Source organism: Lissotriton vulgaris, chromosome 8 (genome assembly GCF_964263255.1).
Source record: "Lissotriton vulgaris chromosome 8, aLisVul1.2, whole genome shotgun sequence".
NCBI lineage: Eukaryota > Metazoa > Chordata > Amphibia > Caudata > Salamandridae > Lissotriton > Lissotriton vulgaris.
This window is the reverse complement of record NC_141696.1, coordinates 1,565,644,437-1,565,665,409: the sequence shown is the minus strand read 5'-3', so window position 1 is coordinate 1,565,665,409 and position 20,973 is coordinate 1,565,644,437. Positions and strand designations below refer to the sequence as shown.

Below are 20,973 nucleotides of genomic sequence, written 5' to 3'. Positions count from 1 at the left end.
TGTGATGCTCCCAGGGCTTCCCTCAGTCTTGCAATGACTTCTCAGTGGATCCCATTATGGCTAACTTCACTCAAACCACGGCTGACAATGGAGCTGGGGACCTCCACCGAGTATTCACTTCCACCCGCCTGATGGGCCAACTACAATAGGTACTTTGTAAAAAAGGGATATAAGTCTGTGGGTTATTCTCTTAAATGGACGCTCTGTACAAGAGGTCAGCGGTGCTGCAGCTGTCAGTCCCCTTCATGCACTTTGTATCCAACTGAAACTCTTTAGAAGTCTTTATCTCCTGAAAGTGTAATGGCTGGTTTCTGAGAAGTGTTTTCAATCTTTCTGAAGATACGGCACAGCTTTGAAAAAGTCAAATACAATTCTTAAGAAAAGTTTTGTTTATCCAAACTGCTGTATTTGTAACATGGTTTTTAGGTTTAAAATAAATATCAGTGAATGGTCCTGTAAGGTAAGGTGCTACTCAAATATTTTTGCGTCACTCAAGCTGCAGCAGAAAGGATGCAGGATTTTGGGTGTTGTGACTTCACAAAATCTTATTAATTTTGCATTGAATAACCATAATCTATTTTTTCTCTCTAGGTTTCTATCTGATGCCCCTCAGCCAATACTCACTAGAGTTTGTTAGACGTGAAGACTACATGTTGCCGACGTTCAACAAAGGGGCATCGGACTCAGAAATTGTGAGAAGAGATGGCCCCATGCTGACTTCTCTGGACAAAGAGCCTCCTACTTCGGAAACTGCTGGAAGAGATGGCCCCAAGCTGACTACTCTGGACAAAGAGCCTTCTCCTTCAGAAACTGCTGGAAGAGATGGCCCCATGCTGACTTCTCTGGACAAAGAGCCTTTGCCTCCGGAAACTGCGGAAAGAGATGGTCCCATCTTTGGTTCGATGAACAAAGTGGCTTCTGACAGAGAAACTCAGGATAGGGGTGATCCAGCATTTATCTGCCCGGGTAAGTGAGATGCTTTGGTCCACCAAGGTGCCAGACCAAGAAACTGCAGCGTCTGTCCCACTCCAGTGTTGGTGTTCACCCATGTATGGGGTTTACTCCCCGCATATCCCCGCATACAGTGTGAGGACAGCATCTGCGCCCCTCACTGCCTGACTCACTCATGTGCTCCTTTTCATAAAAGCAGTTACAGCACAGGCACCCCCTGAGTGCAGCTTTAATGTGCATTCATTAAGGAACCAACCTGGGGTAGCGCCTCGCTCCCACACCGTCTGTGACCTGTGTCTGGACCTGGTGACATTTTAATACAACTTTAGGCACAAAGCGCCTCAGGCACCAGCTAGGCACTGGATACTTGCGTATAGAATCTTCCCACCATCATAACTTCAAATGAATTGATCAGATGGACCCGAGGAAGGGTGTGAGTTTCACTGCATTTCCCAGCTGTGGATGCCCGGCCTTTTCAGGTTCCATCCCCGGTGCTGTGAGTCTAGATCACACCTCAGAGTCAGTCTGTTCTCCGTTTGGGTGGATGTTATTCTGTTTAGATGTTGTTCTGTAAATGTCTTTTTATTCTTAACGTTAAGGTGCTATGGAGACCCAGCCATGCTCCGTTTGATGGCAATGACACTTGTCTTGCACATTTATGATGATAGTTTTCTATTTTTTTTATCCCCTCGGTAGGGCGTCTATTGCTCTAGTCGTGGAAGATGGTTCTTTGTGTCTACTGTGTACCATTTATTGTTTGTTTCTGACTGTTTAGATGGAATAGTTTTATATTCGAATTCGATATAATATGCCTGCAAGAAACATGGTGTATGAAACCTGTATATAAAGGATTCTCCTCATACTGTTTAGAAGCATTAGCATCACGCAAAGTTAATGAGCAGAGTCCTACTGTTAAGGCTGGAGGAATGGGCGTATGAACAGTTGATTCTGACCCGGGTACAGTTTGGTTTCAGGAAGTAGCTGGGTACCGTAGAGCAATGCATTAATCTTGAGCTCTTAATTGGAAAATATACTAGGGCCAAGATGGGCACTCTAGCTATGTTTTGCAGATCTAGTCGACCATAATTTATTATGGAGATTGCTGATTTCCCTAGGTACACACAGACCAATTGTAGGGTTTCTTTCACGCCTTTACAAGAAGCGATCTAGTCAAGTACGTTTTGGCCCTCAAGGAGAATGCATGCCAAACTTTAAAGTAGGGCGTGGTAATCACCAGGGCTGCGTATTGGCACCACTGCTCTTTTCACTTTTCATTAGTGGGATGGTCATCCATTTACAGTCCCTGCAGGCAGATGTGGGCCTGCAGAGACTGATGAATGCTTTTGGCAAATATATGGCTGCTAAGAAAAAATGTTTATTAATAAAACCAAAACATTCACCAGGATTAGCGGCCAAATACGGAAACCTTGTAGAACCTTTTTTTTTATAGTACCCCAAAAGTTCCAGTGGATTTTTTTTGCTATTTGGGGATTCTGTTTGCAGTCAACGGCTCATGGACACAGCATGCATTCAAAACTAAAGCCAAAATGAGCAGGGTTTCACATGGGATTTTTAAGTTTGCATCTAAACTAGGTAGCCTTCCAATCAAGGAAAAAGTAGCTATATGCAAAGCCAAGGGCGTGACTACCGCTCCGTATGGGGCTTGTCTCTGGGGCCATACTAATGGCTATGGTCTGCAATGAGAGCAAAATACATTTTTTAAACAGCTTGTATGTTTGCCCCCCTGTGCAGCAAATACCATAGTTCATGGAGGTTGATCTGCAGTTTATAGAAGGCCTCCTCTTGGTGAGACCCCTGTTATTATGGATATCGCTCTGGGCCAACAAAGCTTTACTAGAACTATTATCCTTGACTGTCTAGCCCTGGAGAAAGCCATAAATATAGCTTGGCTATCCTACATTAACTATCTTCTTGGTAAACTGTTCAATGTGTCCATCTGGTTTGACAGTACCCCGTTCACATCATTAACCAAGAATAGGATCAAAAGTATATTTTCCAAACTAGGTTGGAGAAACACGAGCTAGACGATGGTAAATGTCAGTAACATTCTTTGTCCTTGGATAAGGAGGAGGGGAAAAGCCACCACCTGGTGTATGTAACTCTCATGCAGCACCGCTTTGTGCTGACAAGGCTGAGATGTGCTATTGTGTATTACCTAGTTTCCCTTCCTCACATGAGGTCCTGCCCCTGTGACGCGAGTCCCTGATTCTGTGACGCGAGTCCCTGCCCCTGTGACGTGAATCCTTGCACCTGTGACGCGAATCCCTGCCCCCCTAACACGAATCCCTGCCCCTCTTACGCGAATCCCTGCCCCTCTTACGCGAATCCCTGCCCCTGTGACACGAATCCCTGCCCCTGTGACACGAATCCCTGCCACTGTGACGCGAATCCCTGCCCATGTGAAGCGAATCCCTGCCCCTCTGACGTGAATCCCTGCCCCTGTGAAGCGAATCCCTGCCCCTCTGATGCAAATCCCTGCCCCTCAGACGCGAATCACTGCCCTTCTGACATGAATCCCTGCCCCTGTGATGCGAATCCTTGCCCCTCTGACACAAATCCCTGCCCCTCTGATGCGAATCCCTGCCCCTTTGACGCGAATCCCTGTCCCTCAGACGCGCATCCCTGCCCTTCTGACGTGAATCCCTGCCCCTGTGATGCGAATCCCTGCCCAAGTGACGCTAATCTCTGCCCCTCTGACGCGAATCCCTGCCCCTGTGACGCGAATCCCTGCCCCTGTGACGCAAATCCCTGCCCCTCTGACGCAAATCTCTGCACCTCTGATGCAAATCCCTGCCCCTGTGACGCGAATACCTGCCCCTCAGATGCGAATCCGTGCCCCTGTGACGCACATCCCTGCCCCTGTGACACAAATCCCTGCCCCTGTGACGTGAATCCCTGCCCCTGTGACGCAAATCCCTGCCCCTGTGACGTGAATCCCTGCCCCTGTGACGCAAATGCCTGCCCCTGTGACGGACGTAGCAAACAAAGCACCTTGCACTTTTTATTCTTCTGTATCAGAGTTTGAGGCTCCGTTATTTGAAACCTATGCTTTTTGCCCAGAATATCAGCTCTCATAAAGCTGCAATGAACTCCTTGGTGACATTAGGAGACCCGTTTGTGTCTAATAATGTTGCCCTTTGTATATTGAATGCTATCACAATAGCTAATGAATTGAGTGCTATATATTTTGTTCTTCGATCTATCTGACTTTTTAAATCTTTTTGAATTATTGATTGATGTATAGAATTTTCAGATTCATTGTATGTATACTTTTAGGAGTGTCTTGATTGTACTTTTTTTTTAACAATACCGTCATAATAGACCTTGGGCTGTGTTAGAAATGGAGTTACCAATTCTACAGGGGGTAGCATGGAGCAGAGCAGGCAGGCATCCACGCAGTACCCACAGACGACACACCAGGCACACTACAAAAGAGTCCTGACACCGCTTCTGGTTGGAAAAAGAATAAGTTCTGTATTATCTCCAACCTGCAGAGGTAAAACACAATAACAGCAGTAATCACAATGGGGCGCCAACTGGCGCCAGAGCAAAGTATACCCAGGGGATTATTTACAAGGAAAATGGGAAAAAGAATAAAAGGTAAGTAAGTCCATTAGTGTCCAGCGGAAATGAAAAGGATGTTAGCAAATGCATAAACATAGGGTCAATATCGCAGGGCCAACACAGGTATTAATCCTTAGCATCACCTGGGTAGAAGGCTGGAGCGTAAAATAAATCATTAGGTGTGAAGACCCCTCATGCATGGCATCAGCGTACAAGCAATCAATAGGCGTAAAATATTAACCTCATTGGTAACATCAGTCTGCAGATAACAGCCCTCTGCATAAAGATAAACAGTCATGGAAGCCCCTTGTGGATAAACTCCTTAGGCCAGCAACACTGCCCAAATATGAATGGCATCAGCAGCGTTAACAACAGGAGGTAAATCTGAACCCTGTCAGGCCTAAAACACCTTTAACAAGGGACCTCAACATCAGCACCTGGGGCATATATCTCCCTTTACCTCGGGTGTACTGAAGATGAACCTGGGGGCATACAACCACTAGGATTAACTCAGGGCATAGGGCCTCCTCCTCGATGCGAGTACACCATTGAATACATCAACCCTAGGCATCTGTTCTATTGATGCCCAGCTCAGGAGCCTCAGTTCCTTTCGGGCCGCTTCAGTTTACCAGGGGCCAACGGGGCCCAACTACAGTCTCCAGGGGCAGGACGGCCTCCGTGGCAGCCACACAATAGCCCCGGGGGCAATGAGGGGTAGGCTCCCTCCTTGAACAACTCTGCATACAGGCGCCACAGCTCCTTGAGGGCACAATCCTCCCAACACGGCGCTCAGCAGGTACAGCACTTACAGTACACAGCGGCGCTTTGGGGACAGTCACAACAGCGCTGACAGTGCTCAGGCCAGCAGCAGGCAGTACAGTTCAGGCAGTTTAAGACTACCCAGGGCTTCTGCAGCACAGTGCTTCCACGACTATAGCGCTTAGCAGGCACTCAGCAATTCAGTTCTTTAACAGGCCAGTGCTTCCCAGATTATAGCGCTTGGCAGGCAATCAGCAGGGCAGTCTTGGTCACAGCGCTCTTGGGACACAAGCAGTCTTCTGCAGGCCAGCACTTCCAGGCACACAGGGCAAGGGGGGGCGGACAGTCCCAGCAGCAAGCCCCAGGGTAACACTCCTCACCTCCTGGGGGTGGAGGGGTCCAAGATGCTCCTTCCCTTCTAGGCGCATCTTTGCACAGCTCTTGCGTGGCGCAGGGTCCCGGCAGTTTCAGGGACCTAGGGGGGCCCTCCTTCTACAGGGGCCCGGGGACAGAGCAGTAGGCACTACTGGGCCAGGTCAGCAGGTAGTGGGGGCATCATCAAAACAGGTGGTAGGCTTTCACCATCCCCACTGCAGCGTGGCCCTCCTCCCACACGGCAGCCTGAACTCCTGAAGTGGAGCTTCACAATCCCTGGGGACAGTAGGGGGGTCCTAGATGGGTGCAGGGCCCAGCACACAGGCCCGAGTGGCGGTATCCCCTGGCAGCAGGTCCCCTCACATTCCTATCCCAGCTCTGTCCCAGCACATGACAACTCTACTGCTCTACCTATACCAGAAAGGCTGGAAGCTTCTAGAATTCTCAGGCGAACTAGTTCTAACTGGCTCAGGGGGAGTAGAGCACCCTGGGTGCCAGGCTTTCCCTCCAAATGCAGGGGTGGCTTGGTACCTAACAACTAGACTGCTAACCTCCTGCAGTCAGGTGGCACAACGCATAGCCTTGGCAGTCATTTTAAATTTAAAACACAAATGCAGCATTTCACCAGGGTACTTGTTTACAATGGGGGGGAAAATAAATGTACACACCATTGTGTTGCATTTAACGTTACACAGGGCATCTCATACCTCACATGGCCTATTCGGTAACTTTCACCATGGGGGAGACATCCTACAATAGGGGGGGTAAAAATGAAACAATTTTGGGGATAAGGGCCAAGTCCAGCAGGCTGTATACCCCACTGTGCTCTATGTACCTAAAAGTTTGGATTTGTAATGGCGGATTGGGGATTTTTTATTGTTTGTATTTGTATATTTTATAGTTTGTATATTTGCATGCGTTATATTTATGCACTTTTATGCTTGTATCTTTTTCCAACTGAATACCGCTTAGCCACATATATATATATATATATTATGGCTAAACAGCCAGATCTGTCTGCAGCAGCTGTGAGTACCTTGTTCTACACGTCTCCCTTTCATGGGGCTGGAAGTGTCTCTCTGTTGCACCAGTTACGATTTCTATGGCCAAAGTGTAGTGCATTAGCTCTTGTGCGTAGTGTCAAGCTTCCAGTCCAACATCTGACTTTCATACTTGGCCTTTCTATGTGTATCACAGCGGACCCCGATGAAGATGAAAAGGGTGAAGAGGAGGCGTCCCCAGATTCTCTTCTGAACGGGGTAACATTTTATTTTCATAAGTACAAAACATATAATTGTGCAATAAACTAAAAATGTTAAAGTTTTCTCTAACAGAGAAAGAGACATGCTTAGAATGTGCATTATCCTGTGATGCTCTGTTCTATGGTGGGGTGGACTATGCATTCAACAGCAGCTTCTCTCTCTAAATATAAACCAACTGATCCTGGCTCACACCCCCGCTCCATTCTCTCCCAATCACGCCTCCCCTCACCTGCCCCCCCACTATCACATCCCCACCCATCCTGAAGCTCGGCCCCAATTCATGGTCCATCCTCTACCCTCCCCACCTCTCCAAACATGGGAAGAAAAACTTTAAACACAAACTTCTCTGTCAGCATCCCGAAACCCTATTTGCCGACCACCACAACAGCCTCAACTCCTCCATCACCACCAACTATATCTTCTTCTCCAAGCGCCCTTCTAAATGGAAAAGCCTATGTCTACAACACCTCCCTATCACCACCTCCCGCAAGATCCCATACGGTCTGAAACTCTCCACCACCCCATCTGCCACCTTCACTGGTAAAGTAGACATTTCCATCTTGAAGTCTGGAAACATTCTCATCCAAGCCTCCGATCTCTACCTATAGACTTTTGAACTCCACTTTCATGGACTTTCTCAACTCCTTTTACAACACGCGAACGCACCCCTATCACCACATCCACCCCGCAACCCTTCACCTCTCTCCTTTTCCCCTGCCCCCATGTCTCCTCTCTCTAACTCACCCCAACCCCGGGGTCCATATCTATCCATGGTCTCTCCCACCCTCCCCCTAGTCTCACCGTCCGCACCCCCCATCTGTATTCTTGATTCCCACCCTCTTCAGTCCACTAGGGCCACAAACTCCCCTGCTACCCCTAACGCCCAATCCCCCCAGCCCCACTTTCCCCCCTCACAAACCCACCCAATCTTGAGCCCAACCTCCTCTCCTACCCTCGCCTCTCCCCTCCCCATACTAATAATGCAGTTTCTTCTTCACCCCCATCTCCCTCTGAATTCCTCCTCACCCCAACCTATGATACATTTCTCCCTCACCCTCCCCACTTAACATCCCCCCTCAGCCCCTTTCTACTTCCCACGTCCCCCCTCCGATTCCTCCCTCCCACACTCCCCAGTTCTCCCATGCAACACAAAAGACACCAGAATCACCAGCCTCCGATCTCCCTGTCATGTGCTCCAATCTCACCACCCAACGCCTCATCCCCGTCTATATCCTGTGCCCCCGCTCTACCCAACCTGAATGCCTCATCCCCATCTATCTCCTGTGCCCCCGCTCTTCCCAACGACGACCATCACCCTCATCACAACCCTCCCCCAGGCTACCCCCCCTTCCTCCCTTCTATCTCAGACCCTTAGACCACTCCTACCCCTCTAACTTCATTAACCCTATAGAACCACTTCACTCCTCACTTCTTACCCAATCACTCCTTAAAGTTGAACTTCTCCTATCATACTTTGCCATTGAACTCGCCTCCCTTAGAACTGATGTCTCTCTCCTCACCAAAGCACACTCCTTGGTTCATGCCCACACATCGATACCCTCACAATACACCATCCCCTCTTCTATACACTCCAACATCCCTCCCCTCAACCCCCCTATTAACTGCCCACATGGCATTGTTGTCAACACCGACACTGTTGCCAACACCGACACTCCTCCTGGCGCTGCTACCAATACCGACATTCCCCCCTGCCCACCCCTCCCCTTGAACGGCTCTACCCTATCTGAACCCGCTGAAATTACCAAAATCATCCCCCCTTCTATGCCATCACGCCCCCACCTTCACAACTTGACACCTGCACGACAGCCCTAGAAATAACTCTCTTACAAGCTCTCTCATCTGCCCATCTTCATCCTTTCCCTCCACTCCCCATAACCATCAGACCACTATCCCAGTTCTCGTTGGTACAAGCAGACTTCCCCTACTTCCAGCAACTCCCAGACCCCCCCGACTACTCAGACCTGTCACCCCCTGTCCCCTCTCCCAAATGCCCAGCACCTCCCCACTCTCGTGCTTGCTGATTAACTGCTGATCCGCGTCCTGCCATGTGACTGAGATTGCAAAAACCATTCGCCACGATAACATTGACATAGCATTCCTTACCGAAACCTGGCTCAAACCTCACTCCACTCCTATCCTCGACCTGCTGATCCCACCTGGATATTCCATCATTAAGAAAGATAGAAGCGAACAAATAGGAGGTGACCTTGCCCTAATCTTTAAAGAAGATCTTAATCTCTCAACAGTCCATGTGCAAGACCCTACCACATTCCTATGCGCTGAGATCAACGTTCCTGGCTCCCCCGCCATTAGGTTTAACACTATCTACCACCCTCCTGGAAATTGTATCGCCTTTACTGAAGAGATGTCTGATTTGATTACCCACGTATCGCTCTCCCACTCTAAAAATCTCTTTCTTGGGGACTACAACATCCACTGGAATAAAAATGACGACCCCGCAGTCTCCTTATTCAACGGCATCATGGACATCACTGACCTGACTGAACTCTACAAATCCCCAACACACGACAAAGGTGCCACCCTTGATGCGATTTTGACCTGCAAGGATCTGGCCTCCCTCTCAAACATCCTTCCTGTCGATTGGTCCGACCACCACCTCATCCTCTTCACCCTGAATTGCTCCATTACACGCCCCACTCCCATCGGAAATCTACCCCTGAAACCTACTCATAAACTTCACCTTATTTATTTATTTATTTATTTGCGTGTTTGTAAAGCGCTGTGAATAAACTCCCGTAGGGGTATCTCTGCGCTGATGACAACCGGTAGGAACTGATAATATAAACAATGAAATTAAAAGTGTGATGGAAACTCCTATGGACCAACAGAGCTAATTAAAATGAGTTAAACAGAAAAGTTTTTAAATATTTCCTGAATTGAAGGTGGTTATGGCATTGTCTCAATGAGAGCGGGAGTGAGTTCCAAAGATTGGGGCCTACTACGGACAGGGCCCTGCCACCTAGCCTTGATTTGGTTATCTTTGGAACACTCAGTAGCAACTGGTCACTGGATCTAAGAGCCCGGGTAGGGACATAAGGAACAAATTTGCTGGCAAGATACTCTGGTCCCAATTGATTGAGGCCCTTGTGAATGATGCAGCAGGTCTTAAACTTCACTCGTAAGCGTATTGGTAACCAGTGAAGTTTATGAAGTAGTGGTTTTGAGGGGGATCTGGGGGGTGCATTTAGCACCAGCCTAGCCGCTGTATTTTGCACCACCTGTAAGCGATCCAAAATCTCCTCATTTGCACCGGCCAGAAGACCGTTACAATAATCAAGGCGGCTTATAATCAGCGCCTGAACTAAGGTCTTCCTGTAAGAGTCAGGGAGGAAGGGAAATTTTTTTCGGAGGAGACCAATCACATGAAAGCAGGATCCTACAGTAGTGTTAACATTTTGCTTCATGGTCAACTCCGGCTCCAATCTGACTCCTAAGTTCTTGATTACTGCTTTTGGCTCAGGAACAGGGCCCAAATCAGGAGGCCACCAGTCGGGGGACCATTTAACCTTGGCTTCCCCGAAGAGCATCACCTCTGTCTTTCCAACATTGCATTGGAGAAAGTTGGACGACATCCACCTTGCAACTGCCTTCATCCCATCGGAAAATGATTGAATAGTTTCCGGGGTAAGATGTTTAAAGGGGAAGAGCAGCTGCGTGTCGTCAGCGTAGGACACTGGGTGGAAACCAAAAGCTCTGGTAACATTTGCCAAGGGAGCCACATAGGTATTAAATAAAGTCGGGCTCAAACAAGAGCCCTGTGGGACTCCCTTGGTAATGTTAACCTCTTCCGACCTAAACTCACCCATGGTGACAGACTGGGTGCGGTTGGAGAGGAAGCTCTTGATCCAGTCCAGGGCCCTACCGCCGATTCCACTTACAGACAGGCGTTCGATCAGGATGGTATGAGAGATCGTATCGAACGCTGCCGATAGATCTAGCAGCACCAGGACAACAGAGTAACCCCTGTCCTGGTACAGCCGCAGATCGTCCGTTATCGACAGCAAGGCCGTTTCAGTGCTCAATTTTGGCCTGAAACCTGACTGTGATGGATCGAGGTTACCAGATTGTTCTAGGTAGGTGGATAAATGTTTGTTGGTGTGCTTTTCGATAATCTTCCCTAGAAATGGCAGAAGGGAAATAGGCCTCAGGTTAGACATGTTGGTCCAAGGAATAGATGTATTATTCCGCCGGGCGAATTGAAATCCACTATTAAAACTCACTTACTCCTTGCCCCTCTCTCCCTTAGCACTAATGACCTAACTGACCATTATAATAATTCTATTACTGACGCCTTGAACCAAATTGCCCCAATCAAAATCAAACAACAAAAAAACCTTCCACCCAAATCATTGTTCAATTCTGACCTCAATAACGAAAGACGGGCCCTCAGACAATCAGAACGGACCTGGAGGAACCATCCCTCTGACAATCTGGCCCTCCTCAGAAAGGCCAGAACCCTATACAAAAAACACATCTTCAATGAAAAAGCCTCCGATCTCTGGTCCCAACTGGACCAGGCCAGAAACCGCCCGGAGAACTATTTAACATTGTTAAAAAACAAACATCCTCCGGCCCCCCCCAAAATGCTAGCGTCGGTTGAACGATGCGAAGAAATCGCCAGCTTCTTCTCTAATAACTTCAACTCGATTGAGCTCTCCTTCACCTCCACCCCTCTTCCTCCCCAACCTCCCCTCAATCAACTCCCCCCACAACATCACCAACACTAGTTCATCCTCTTCCTCCCCGCCGCAAAGTCCCCCTAATTCCCTAAATGGTCGCCCCCAACTTGTCTCCACTGTCACGCACCACCAGGCTAAAAACCATGCCTCCTGGAGCGAATTCACCCCTGTTTCCGAATCCGCGGTCACCAATATCATCTCTAAGTTCAAACCCTCCTCTCACACTAAAGAGCCTCTCCCCGCACACCTGGTCCAAGAACTTAAACATGTCATTGCTCCGGTCTGGACCAACATCATCAATTCCTCTCTTTCACGGACTGTGTTCCCGCTTCCCTTCAGCTAGGCCAAATCTCACCCATCGTCAAAAACGTGTCCGCTGACCATAACGACCTTAACAACCTACGTCCCATCTCTAACCTACCTTTCCTCTCAAAAGCCCTGGAAAAATGTGTCCTGACCCAACTAGATAACCATATCACCTCATTCAATCTCCTAGACATACTTCAATCTGGTTTCAGAAAAGGATGCAGTACCGAATCGGCCATGCTCAATATTACAGATGACATCCATCGCTCCTTAGAGAAAGGGGAATCCTCTCTACTAATCCTCCTTGACCTCTCGGCTGCCTTTGATACTGTCCATCATCCCACCCTTCTTAACACCCTCAAAGTGCGCTTCGGTCTCGAGGGCACCGTACTCAAATGGTTCTCCTCATTCCTTCAAAATAGATCCCAACAAATTAAGCTCAGCCACTGACTCTCCAAGCCCCAACCTGTCTCACTTGGTGTTCCGCAAGGCTCCATCCTCTCCCCTATCTTATTTAACCTATTCATGGAACCTCTCACCCTCATCATTAAACAAGCTAAAATATCCTACCACCTCTATGCGGATGACACCCAGCTATACTACAGGATTACATCTCACAATTACATCCTTCACCTCAATGAGACCCTGATTAAAATCCAAGTCTGGTTCCATCTTAATCATCTCAAACTAAACCCCCAAAAAACTGAAATCACCCTTTTCACTCCTAAAAACAACTCCCTCCCCATTCACCTCTGAATCAAGGATATTACAGTTCTCAACTGCCCCCTCTCCCCCTCGAATACTGCCAAATCCCTAGGCATCAGCATTGACCATAACATGAATCTCATACCACACATCAAAAATGCCGCCAAGGGTGCCCTCTTCACCCTCCACCACCTCAAAAAACAAAAACCTTTCATACCAGCAGACGACTTTAAAACCGTTGTCCAATCGCTTGTCCTTTCCCGTATTGACTATGGTAACGCCACACTCGCTGGCACCCCTAAAGCCCACCTAGCACCGCTCAAATCTATCCTCAACCTTGCCGCCAGACTTATCTCCGTTTGTAAAAAATTCGACCACATCTCTCCGGTCCTAAAAAACCTCAATTGGCTCCCAATAGAAGGTAGATCCACCTACAAGATTGCATGTATCACGCACAAAGCCCTTCACCTAAGCACCCCCTCCTACCTGGCTGAGAAACTGCAAAAAGCTGGATGCTCCAGGTCCCTGAGGAGCACCAACTCCCTTGTCCTAATCCCTCCCAGACTCAAGCACAAAAATAACCAATCTCGTGATTTTTCTGGGAACGCCCCCATGATCTGGAACTCTCTCCCCAAAGATCTTCGATGCAACCCCTCCTACCCTCTCTTCAAAAAAAGACTGAAAATACTCCTTCACAACAAATATTGGGGAACCTAACCTCACTGATGTCTGACTCTCTACACTCCTTGCTCCCTGATTCTCGCCTCCTCCTCAACCCCTTCCCTGCCTCTCATTCTGCCTCTCCCCTTTTCTTCTCTCCCTTCTCCCTCTGAACTTCGACACCCCCACCCACTATTGATCTCCATCGCCCCTAAACACCCAGCACATTCTATTTCGTTATTTTATGTAACCTATGTTTTAATGCACATTGTTTTACTTTATTGTAATTGTTTACCTATCTTGTAAAGCGCTCTGATACCCGCGGGTCCAGTAGCTCTATATAAAACCTTGGAAATAAATAAATAAAATAAATAAATAAATAAATAAATATATTGGTTTATCGAGGGGAAGTCCCAGAACCTGACACTCCTACACCTGCACCTTCTGCATAACACACCATGTGCCCACTGTGCATAGGAACAACCAAACCGTCCTTAGAGAACCGCCGCAGAGGTCCCGTGGAATCCAAGGAAGCAGGCAGGGTGGGTTGGCATCTTCTGAGCGCTTCACAAAGAGTTAATGGTGCAAACTCCTCCCCAGGATACACTGGAGGCCTTCCCATAACAGAGCAATGTGTGTGAAGTGAGGGTAGAACTTGGAAAGACAGCCAGTAGGACTTTACCACCAATGTCAGAGCAGCTGCGTCGAAGGTGGGCTGCAAGGATTGTGCTGTTTGTCCAATGACGTCATCTAATATAAGGTAAGGAACGGAGGGGACACATTCATTTCCATCTCTGTCTGGGCCGGCTGCCGGTGTGTCCTTGCCTGTGGAATTATGTTAGACCCGGCAGCCTTAGGTTGGTTTTCTCCCAAACTTTTTCGCTTCTTCCTCCATTTTGCTGATCCTGTTTTTGTTGGCCTTAGGAGTCTGTGCACTTTACCACTGCTAACCAGTGATAAGTGTGTGTTCCCACTCCCTAAAATATGGTAAAAATTGCTTACACCCAATTGGCACATTTAATTTACTTAGAAGTCCCTAGTAAAGTGCACTACATGTACCCACGGCACAAAAATTAAATCCTAGTAGTAGGCCCGCAGCACTAACTGTGCCACCCACTTAAGTAGCCTTTTGAACATATGTCAGGCATTTTGTTGCAGCTTGTGTGTCCAAAGAAACGGTATACACTCAAAATATCGAGTTTTTAATTTCGATTTGCATTAATATCCAATTAAAAATATAGAATGGACACAATATCAAATGGACAGAATATAGACAACAAAAATATGGAATGGGCAGAATATAGACAACAAAAATATCGAATTTGAGGTAAGTAAGATAATATCAATTTTTTAATAATATCCAAGTTTTTTAAAGTGATTTTTTTATGTTAGTATATGTGTGAAAAGTGTATATTTATTTTATAATTTATTTTAATTTACTAATTTTATGGTAATACATTTTTGCGTAATATAATTCTGTGGTGGGTTGTGGGTTTATAGGGGAATAGGGTGGGAAGTAATTTATTTATAATTAAATATGTTAATTTATTTATTGGTATTTATTTTTAAGTAATTGTTAATTAATTGTTACTTGGTAATTAATTACAATATAATTGGTAATACATTTTAATTACTTGATTAATTGATAATTATGCTAATTTAGTCATTTATTTTCTGTAGCGGGTTGTGGGTTTATAGGGGAATAGGGTGGGAAGTAATTTCATTATAAATAATTAAATTTGTTAATTTGTTTATTGGTATTTATTTTGAATTTATTGTTATTTAGATTTCTAACTGGCAATTAAAATATAATTTGTAATTAATTTTAATTAATTGATTAATTGATAATTATGTTAATTTTATTAATTTACTTTCTGTTGCGGGTTGTGTGTTTATAGGGGACTAGGGTGGGGAGTAATTTAATTGTAAGTAATGAAATATTTTAATGTATTTATTGTTTTTTGTTGTAATTTTTAATTATTTCTAATTTCTAATTGTTAATTGGTAAATAATTTGTATTAATAGGTAATAATTTTAATAATTACTTTGTATTTGTATTTTTAATTGATTAATAATTATATTATATAAAATTGTTAATTGCTTTTAATTAATTTGTATTTGGTATTAATATTTAATTTATTTTTATTCATATATGAAGTATTTCCCTACTGTTGCACTCTCTGGAGTGGGAATAGTAATTTTTACCCCTACGCTATCCAACGCTTTCCCTACTGTTGCATTCACTGGAGTGGGAATAGTAATTTTTACTCCTACGCTATCCAACGCTTTCCCTACTGTTGTACTCTCTGGAGTGGGAATAGTAAATTTTACCCTCCTGGTATTCAACGCTTTTCCTACTGTTGCACTCACTGGAGTGGGAATAGTAAATGTTATGCCTACGCTATCCAACACTTTCCCTACTGTTGCACTCTCTGGAGTGGGAATAGTAATTGTTACCCCTACGCTATCCAACGCTTTCCCTACTGTTGCACTCACTGGAGTGGGAATAGTCATTTTTACCCCTACGCTATCCAACGCTTTCCCTACTGTTGCACTCTCTGGAGTGGGAATACTATTTTTACCCTCCTGCTATCCAACGCTTTCGCTACTGTTACACTCACTGGAGTGGGAATAGTAATTTTTACTGCTACGCTATCCAATGTTTTCTATACTGTTGCACTCACTGGAGTGGTAATAGTAAATTTAACCCTCCAGCTATCCTACGGTAAAAATATTGTATTTTTTTTATATTATGTTTAGATATATATAGTATTAAAACATGTAATTGTTTTTTTTTAAGTTACATTAATTATTTATAAACTTTAAGGTTATTTAAGTATGTTTAAGTTAATTATATTTATTATTTCATTAATTTTCAATTACTTTTAAAAATTCGATATTTTGACTAACTATATTTTTTACAATGATATTTTTGATTCGATATTTTTGCATTCTATATTTTTTACTCGATATTTTGGTAAGTCTATATTTGTGCCATTGATATTATATCAGTGATCCAAAAGAAACCTTTTGCCAGGCCTAATCCTTCCTTTTTAATACATGTGTCACCCCTAGAGAGGTAGGCCCTAAACCGTCCATAGGGCAGAGTGTAGTGTATTTACAAAGTTTTTAACTTTTACATATCCTGCTAGAGAAAAAAATCTTACATTTGTTGTTTGTCACTGGAAGGCCTCCCTCTCCCATAGGATAACATTGCGTTACCATATTGCAATGAATAAGTGATAACTTTTAATTGGGAGCTTGTGGGAATACTGAGTTTTGGTGTCCAAAGAATTGTAATTGAAACCCCACTTTTATGGTAAAGTCAGATGTTAGGATACAATTCTGAGAATACCATTTTAAGAAAGTTACCACAAACAGGATGGGCAACCCAGTAACCCCTCGGGAGCTAGGGTTTCAGTAGTCTAATAGTTAAATGGCTAGCAAGGGAACATTTATGGAATTATTTGAGCATGAGTTAACTAGTTGCCCAAGAGAATTATTCTAGAGATATACAAAAATAATTATTCCAATAAATCAATAAGGAAAATAAAAAATGTTGTGGTCACCTTGCACTACGTTACGACTATAAGCTGATTAATACCAGCTACATTTATACATTATTGTGGGTCAACGTGAAACTCCTTTTACATTTAAGATCCTGAAGATGGTCCCACATACTTGTGATATAAGAGACCGAAACATTTGCTTTACTCCACTTCTCATACATTCACTATTGGATATATAGATTAATGGATACTTCTAAAAAGTTTACATTTTCATGTCCTAACCATTTGGTGCTTCCAGCCTTTTCCTTGGTCACATGATTAGGTGAAACTGACAGTTGGTCTTTGTGTATTATTCCCAGACCCTGCGAAATAGGAGGATTATGTGTTGGCACTATGGGCCATCATTGACTAGATGAGGAGGAGGAGCTGTCCCCAACCACTAGTGCACATCACAAAGGCTCTGCCTGAGCACACTCACAAAGGGATTGACAGTAGTCTTTTGTGATCCCAGACAGGCTGGAGCTAGGGCAGGGAGGCAGGAAATTTTAAACACCTCTAGGGGAGGAACCCTCCAGAACCACCTTCTCTAAAGCTACCAGCAAGTAGAAATGTTGCACCGTCAGACCCAACTCTTCAGTACTCTTCTGGTGGAAGACTTATAAGGACTGCAGTGCTGTTCTGCAAGAAAGACTCCTACTCTGTTGCCCTGCTGCCCGAGTGAAAAGGACTGGAACTGCATCTTGATCCTAGGACCACCACAATGATTTCAAGGGCTTGTTGGCTGGCCTCCTTATCAGAGCCTCAGGCACAAAAAAGGCTCCAACCACCCTTGGAAGTGGGCCTGAAGGTGCTCAGCCTGCCCAGCAGTGGTCCTGTAGGGCAGAACCGACGCTTAGTGATGCATCTCCTCTCAGTTTTGCTTCGGAAGCACTGATGCAAGATGCATTCCCCAGTGCTTTCTTATCACAACCTGCAGCTTCCATGGAGTCTCGACACAGGCCTTCGTATCACAAGCTCCTTGGCAACCGCATCCTCGATGACTAAGCAGGACTTCGCATCGCAGCCCGCTCCTTCTTTTGAACCACCGCTGCATGACTCATCTTCGACTCAGAGCTTTGCATTGCAGCCTATCATCAACAGCTTCCTCAACGACGAAACAGGACTCCTCATCGCACCCCCACAGCTCCTCGTAACCGCCGCTGTGATGCATCCTTGATGTGGAATCTCACAACGCTCCACAAATTAGGATTTACGGTACTTTGTTCAGCTGGCCTAACTTGGACCCTGTATCCCGCCCCTGCTCCATCACGGTCAGCCTGAACTTGTGAATTATTCCCAGTACATTGTGACTAAATAACCACAGGTGGTGCTTTGTGTTTTAAGGCACTATTTTGACTTAAATCTTTAAAATTGCATTTATTCGGTTCTACTGATTTGATTTATGTCCTTTTAGTCTCAAATAATTTATAAAATTATGCTCTATTTGTCCAAATTGGTGTGGGATTTTTCTAGTGTTGTGTTTTCACTTTATTACTGTTTGAACTGCTACACAAATGCACATTGTCTCTTAGTTAAGCCTGACTGATTTGTGCCAAGATGCCAGAGGGTTAAGCACAGGTTAATTTGGGGTTTGCTTTTGACTTCACCCTGACAAGAATTGTGGTTGCTGCTTGAGTAGCATTTCACCCCCTTAACCATTAATCCAATATCCAACAAATTCCATGTTGTTGATAGACAAAGGAGCACTATTCTGTAGAACAACCTTTGTCTCAGTCTCACTTTAACACAAGGTAAGCACTTACAAAAAAAATTGGACTCCTCCAGATCGTGACCAAACCCACACACTTAGCAGGACACACCCTCGACCCCCTCTTCACAACAGGAAACTCCATCACCTTCAGCCACACCACCGAACTCCCATGGACTGATCATCGATGCGTCCACTTCACCTTCAGAACACCCACCATCCACAGACACCAGCACCTGCTCCCACGAAGAAACTGGACCAGAATCACCGACGATCAGCTAACCTCATCACTCAGCAACTCCACCCCAACCATCGCCAAAAACGACAACGCCAACACCGCAGCCCGAACCCTGCACAGATGGATCTCCGACAGCGCCAACACCATAGCCCCTCTCAAGAAAAGCAACAACACCCACGCCAAGAAAGCTAGATGGTTCACCAACGAACCTCAAAAGTCTAGATGCACTTTCAGCTGCCTCGAAAAGGCCTGGAGGAACACTAAATCTACAGAAGCCCACAACAACTTCAAAGCCACCACCAATGCCCACCACCAACTCATCAGGAAAACAAGGAAAAAAGCGATTGAAGACAGAATCTCCACCCACGCACACAACAGCAAGGAACTCTTCAGCATCATCAAGGAGTTCGCCCAACCCACCAACGAGTCTACCGACATCCCTCCCTCACAAGACCTCTGCGACAAACTCAGCACCTTTTTCCACCACAAAATCAAGAGCATTTACGACAACTTCGACGAAGACAACCAACACACTGAACCCTCACCAACCACCTCCGACACCCGGAAGCCAGCGATCGACAACTGGACAGCCCTCACCACCGAAGACACACTGAAGACAATGAAGTCAATCCACCCCGGGGCCCCACGGACCCCTGCCCCACTATATTTTCAACAGAGCCACCAACACCATCACACACATGCTCTCTCACACCATCAACCACTCCCTGGCAACCCCCAAGTTCCCCGGCGACTGGAAATATGCTGAGATCATCTCCCTCCTGAAGAAACCCTCGACGGATCCCACCAACCTCAAATACGAAAAAAGAAAAAAAAAAAAAAAACCTCCCTGCTCCCGTTCCCAGCGGAAGTAATCGAGAAAGCCATCAACAGCCAACTCGCCACATTCATTGAAGAGCACAACATCCTCGACTCCTCCCAATCCGGCTTCAGAAAAAAAACACTGTACGGAAACCGCGCTCCTCCCCACAACAGACAACATCCGTACCTTACTGGACAAAGGAGAAACAGCAGCCCTCATCCTCCTCGACCTCTTAGCAGCGTTCGACACAGACTCTCACCACAACCTAATACGCAGACTCCACGACGCAGGGATTCAAGACAAGGCCCTCGATTGTATCCGCTCCTTCCTCTCCGGCAGAACGCAGCGGGTCAGACTCCCCTCTTTCCTCTCGGACCCTACACCTACCACCTGCAGAGTCCCCCAGGGGTTCTCCCTCAGCCCTACGCTCTTCAACGTCTACATGGCTCTGCTTCCCCCATCGTCCGAACCTACGGACTCAACATTGTCTTTGTCATACCTGCCGAACCCGTACTGACGTGGTTGGCAATGACATGGTTGGCAAAAGCTCCGCTGATCACAGAAGAGCGCATGCGCAAGGACTAGCGCATGCGTGAGCCGACTATTTAGTCCTTCCTTGTTTTTGTTAGGACGCTTTGCGTTCTTTGCGGGATTTGAGCATTGCTTCCGGGGTTGTTGGCGTCCGGTCCGCGTCGGGGATCGTTTGCTGTAGTGAAGACGTCTTCCTGATTGCTTCCTTCGAGTTCAGAGCTAAGTGCTAGGGGTGCTTGTGATTTACAGTATCCAGGAGAAGAATCGTCCAGGGCAGGTTGCACTGGATAGACTGTTTATTTTGGAGCTTTGTGAAACGGAGAAGTATCCGTGTTAGTTATACCGGCAAGGGGATTTTGGTTATTGGCAAGAGTGACTCACAAGGGTTTCAGCGCTCCAGGACGTTTTTTTTTGTATGTTGAGCATAGACACAAAACAGGGAATCATTAGAGGATCAGAGGACTTCTTGTGGACTAACAGGGAGACATTCTTCTTAAAGCACTCTACAGAATTGGAGTGTTCTTTTTACTGCATCTTACTATCGACTTCTTCTGTGAAGATAACAGAATCCAGTCACGTCTAGGTAGATGCCTTACACACAGTATCCAGGAGAAGATACTGAAGACCATAGAGGGGGTTTTCCTGTTCTCTACGCATCCTGGATTCCTGATTCCTGTGTCTCCCCGCCTTTCCTTGTTTTGTTTCCCTGCTTTCCCGGCATTGGCATCATCTCTGTTCACCAGTGTATATATATTGGTGTAGAGTGAACCAGTGTAGGGGAGTTGTGGATAAGCTTCATCTCCG

General features: G+C 46.0%; 1 protein-coding gene across 1 annotated transcript in view; it reads left to right on the top strand.

Annotated features, from left to right (window-relative positions):
• SPAG17 (sperm associated antigen 17) overlaps window positions 1-20,973 on the top strand; it is a 1,900,597-nt gene that overhangs the window by 833,007 nt on the left and 1,046,617 nt on the right. Inside the window, exons 16-17 of the mRNA XM_086935838.1 lie at window positions 592-966; window positions 6,868-6,929. Coding sequence (XP_086791964.1) covers window positions 592-966; window positions 6,868-6,929 — 437 coding nt within the window. The remainder of the gene's footprint in view (window positions 1-591; window positions 967-6,867; window positions 6,930-20,973) is intronic.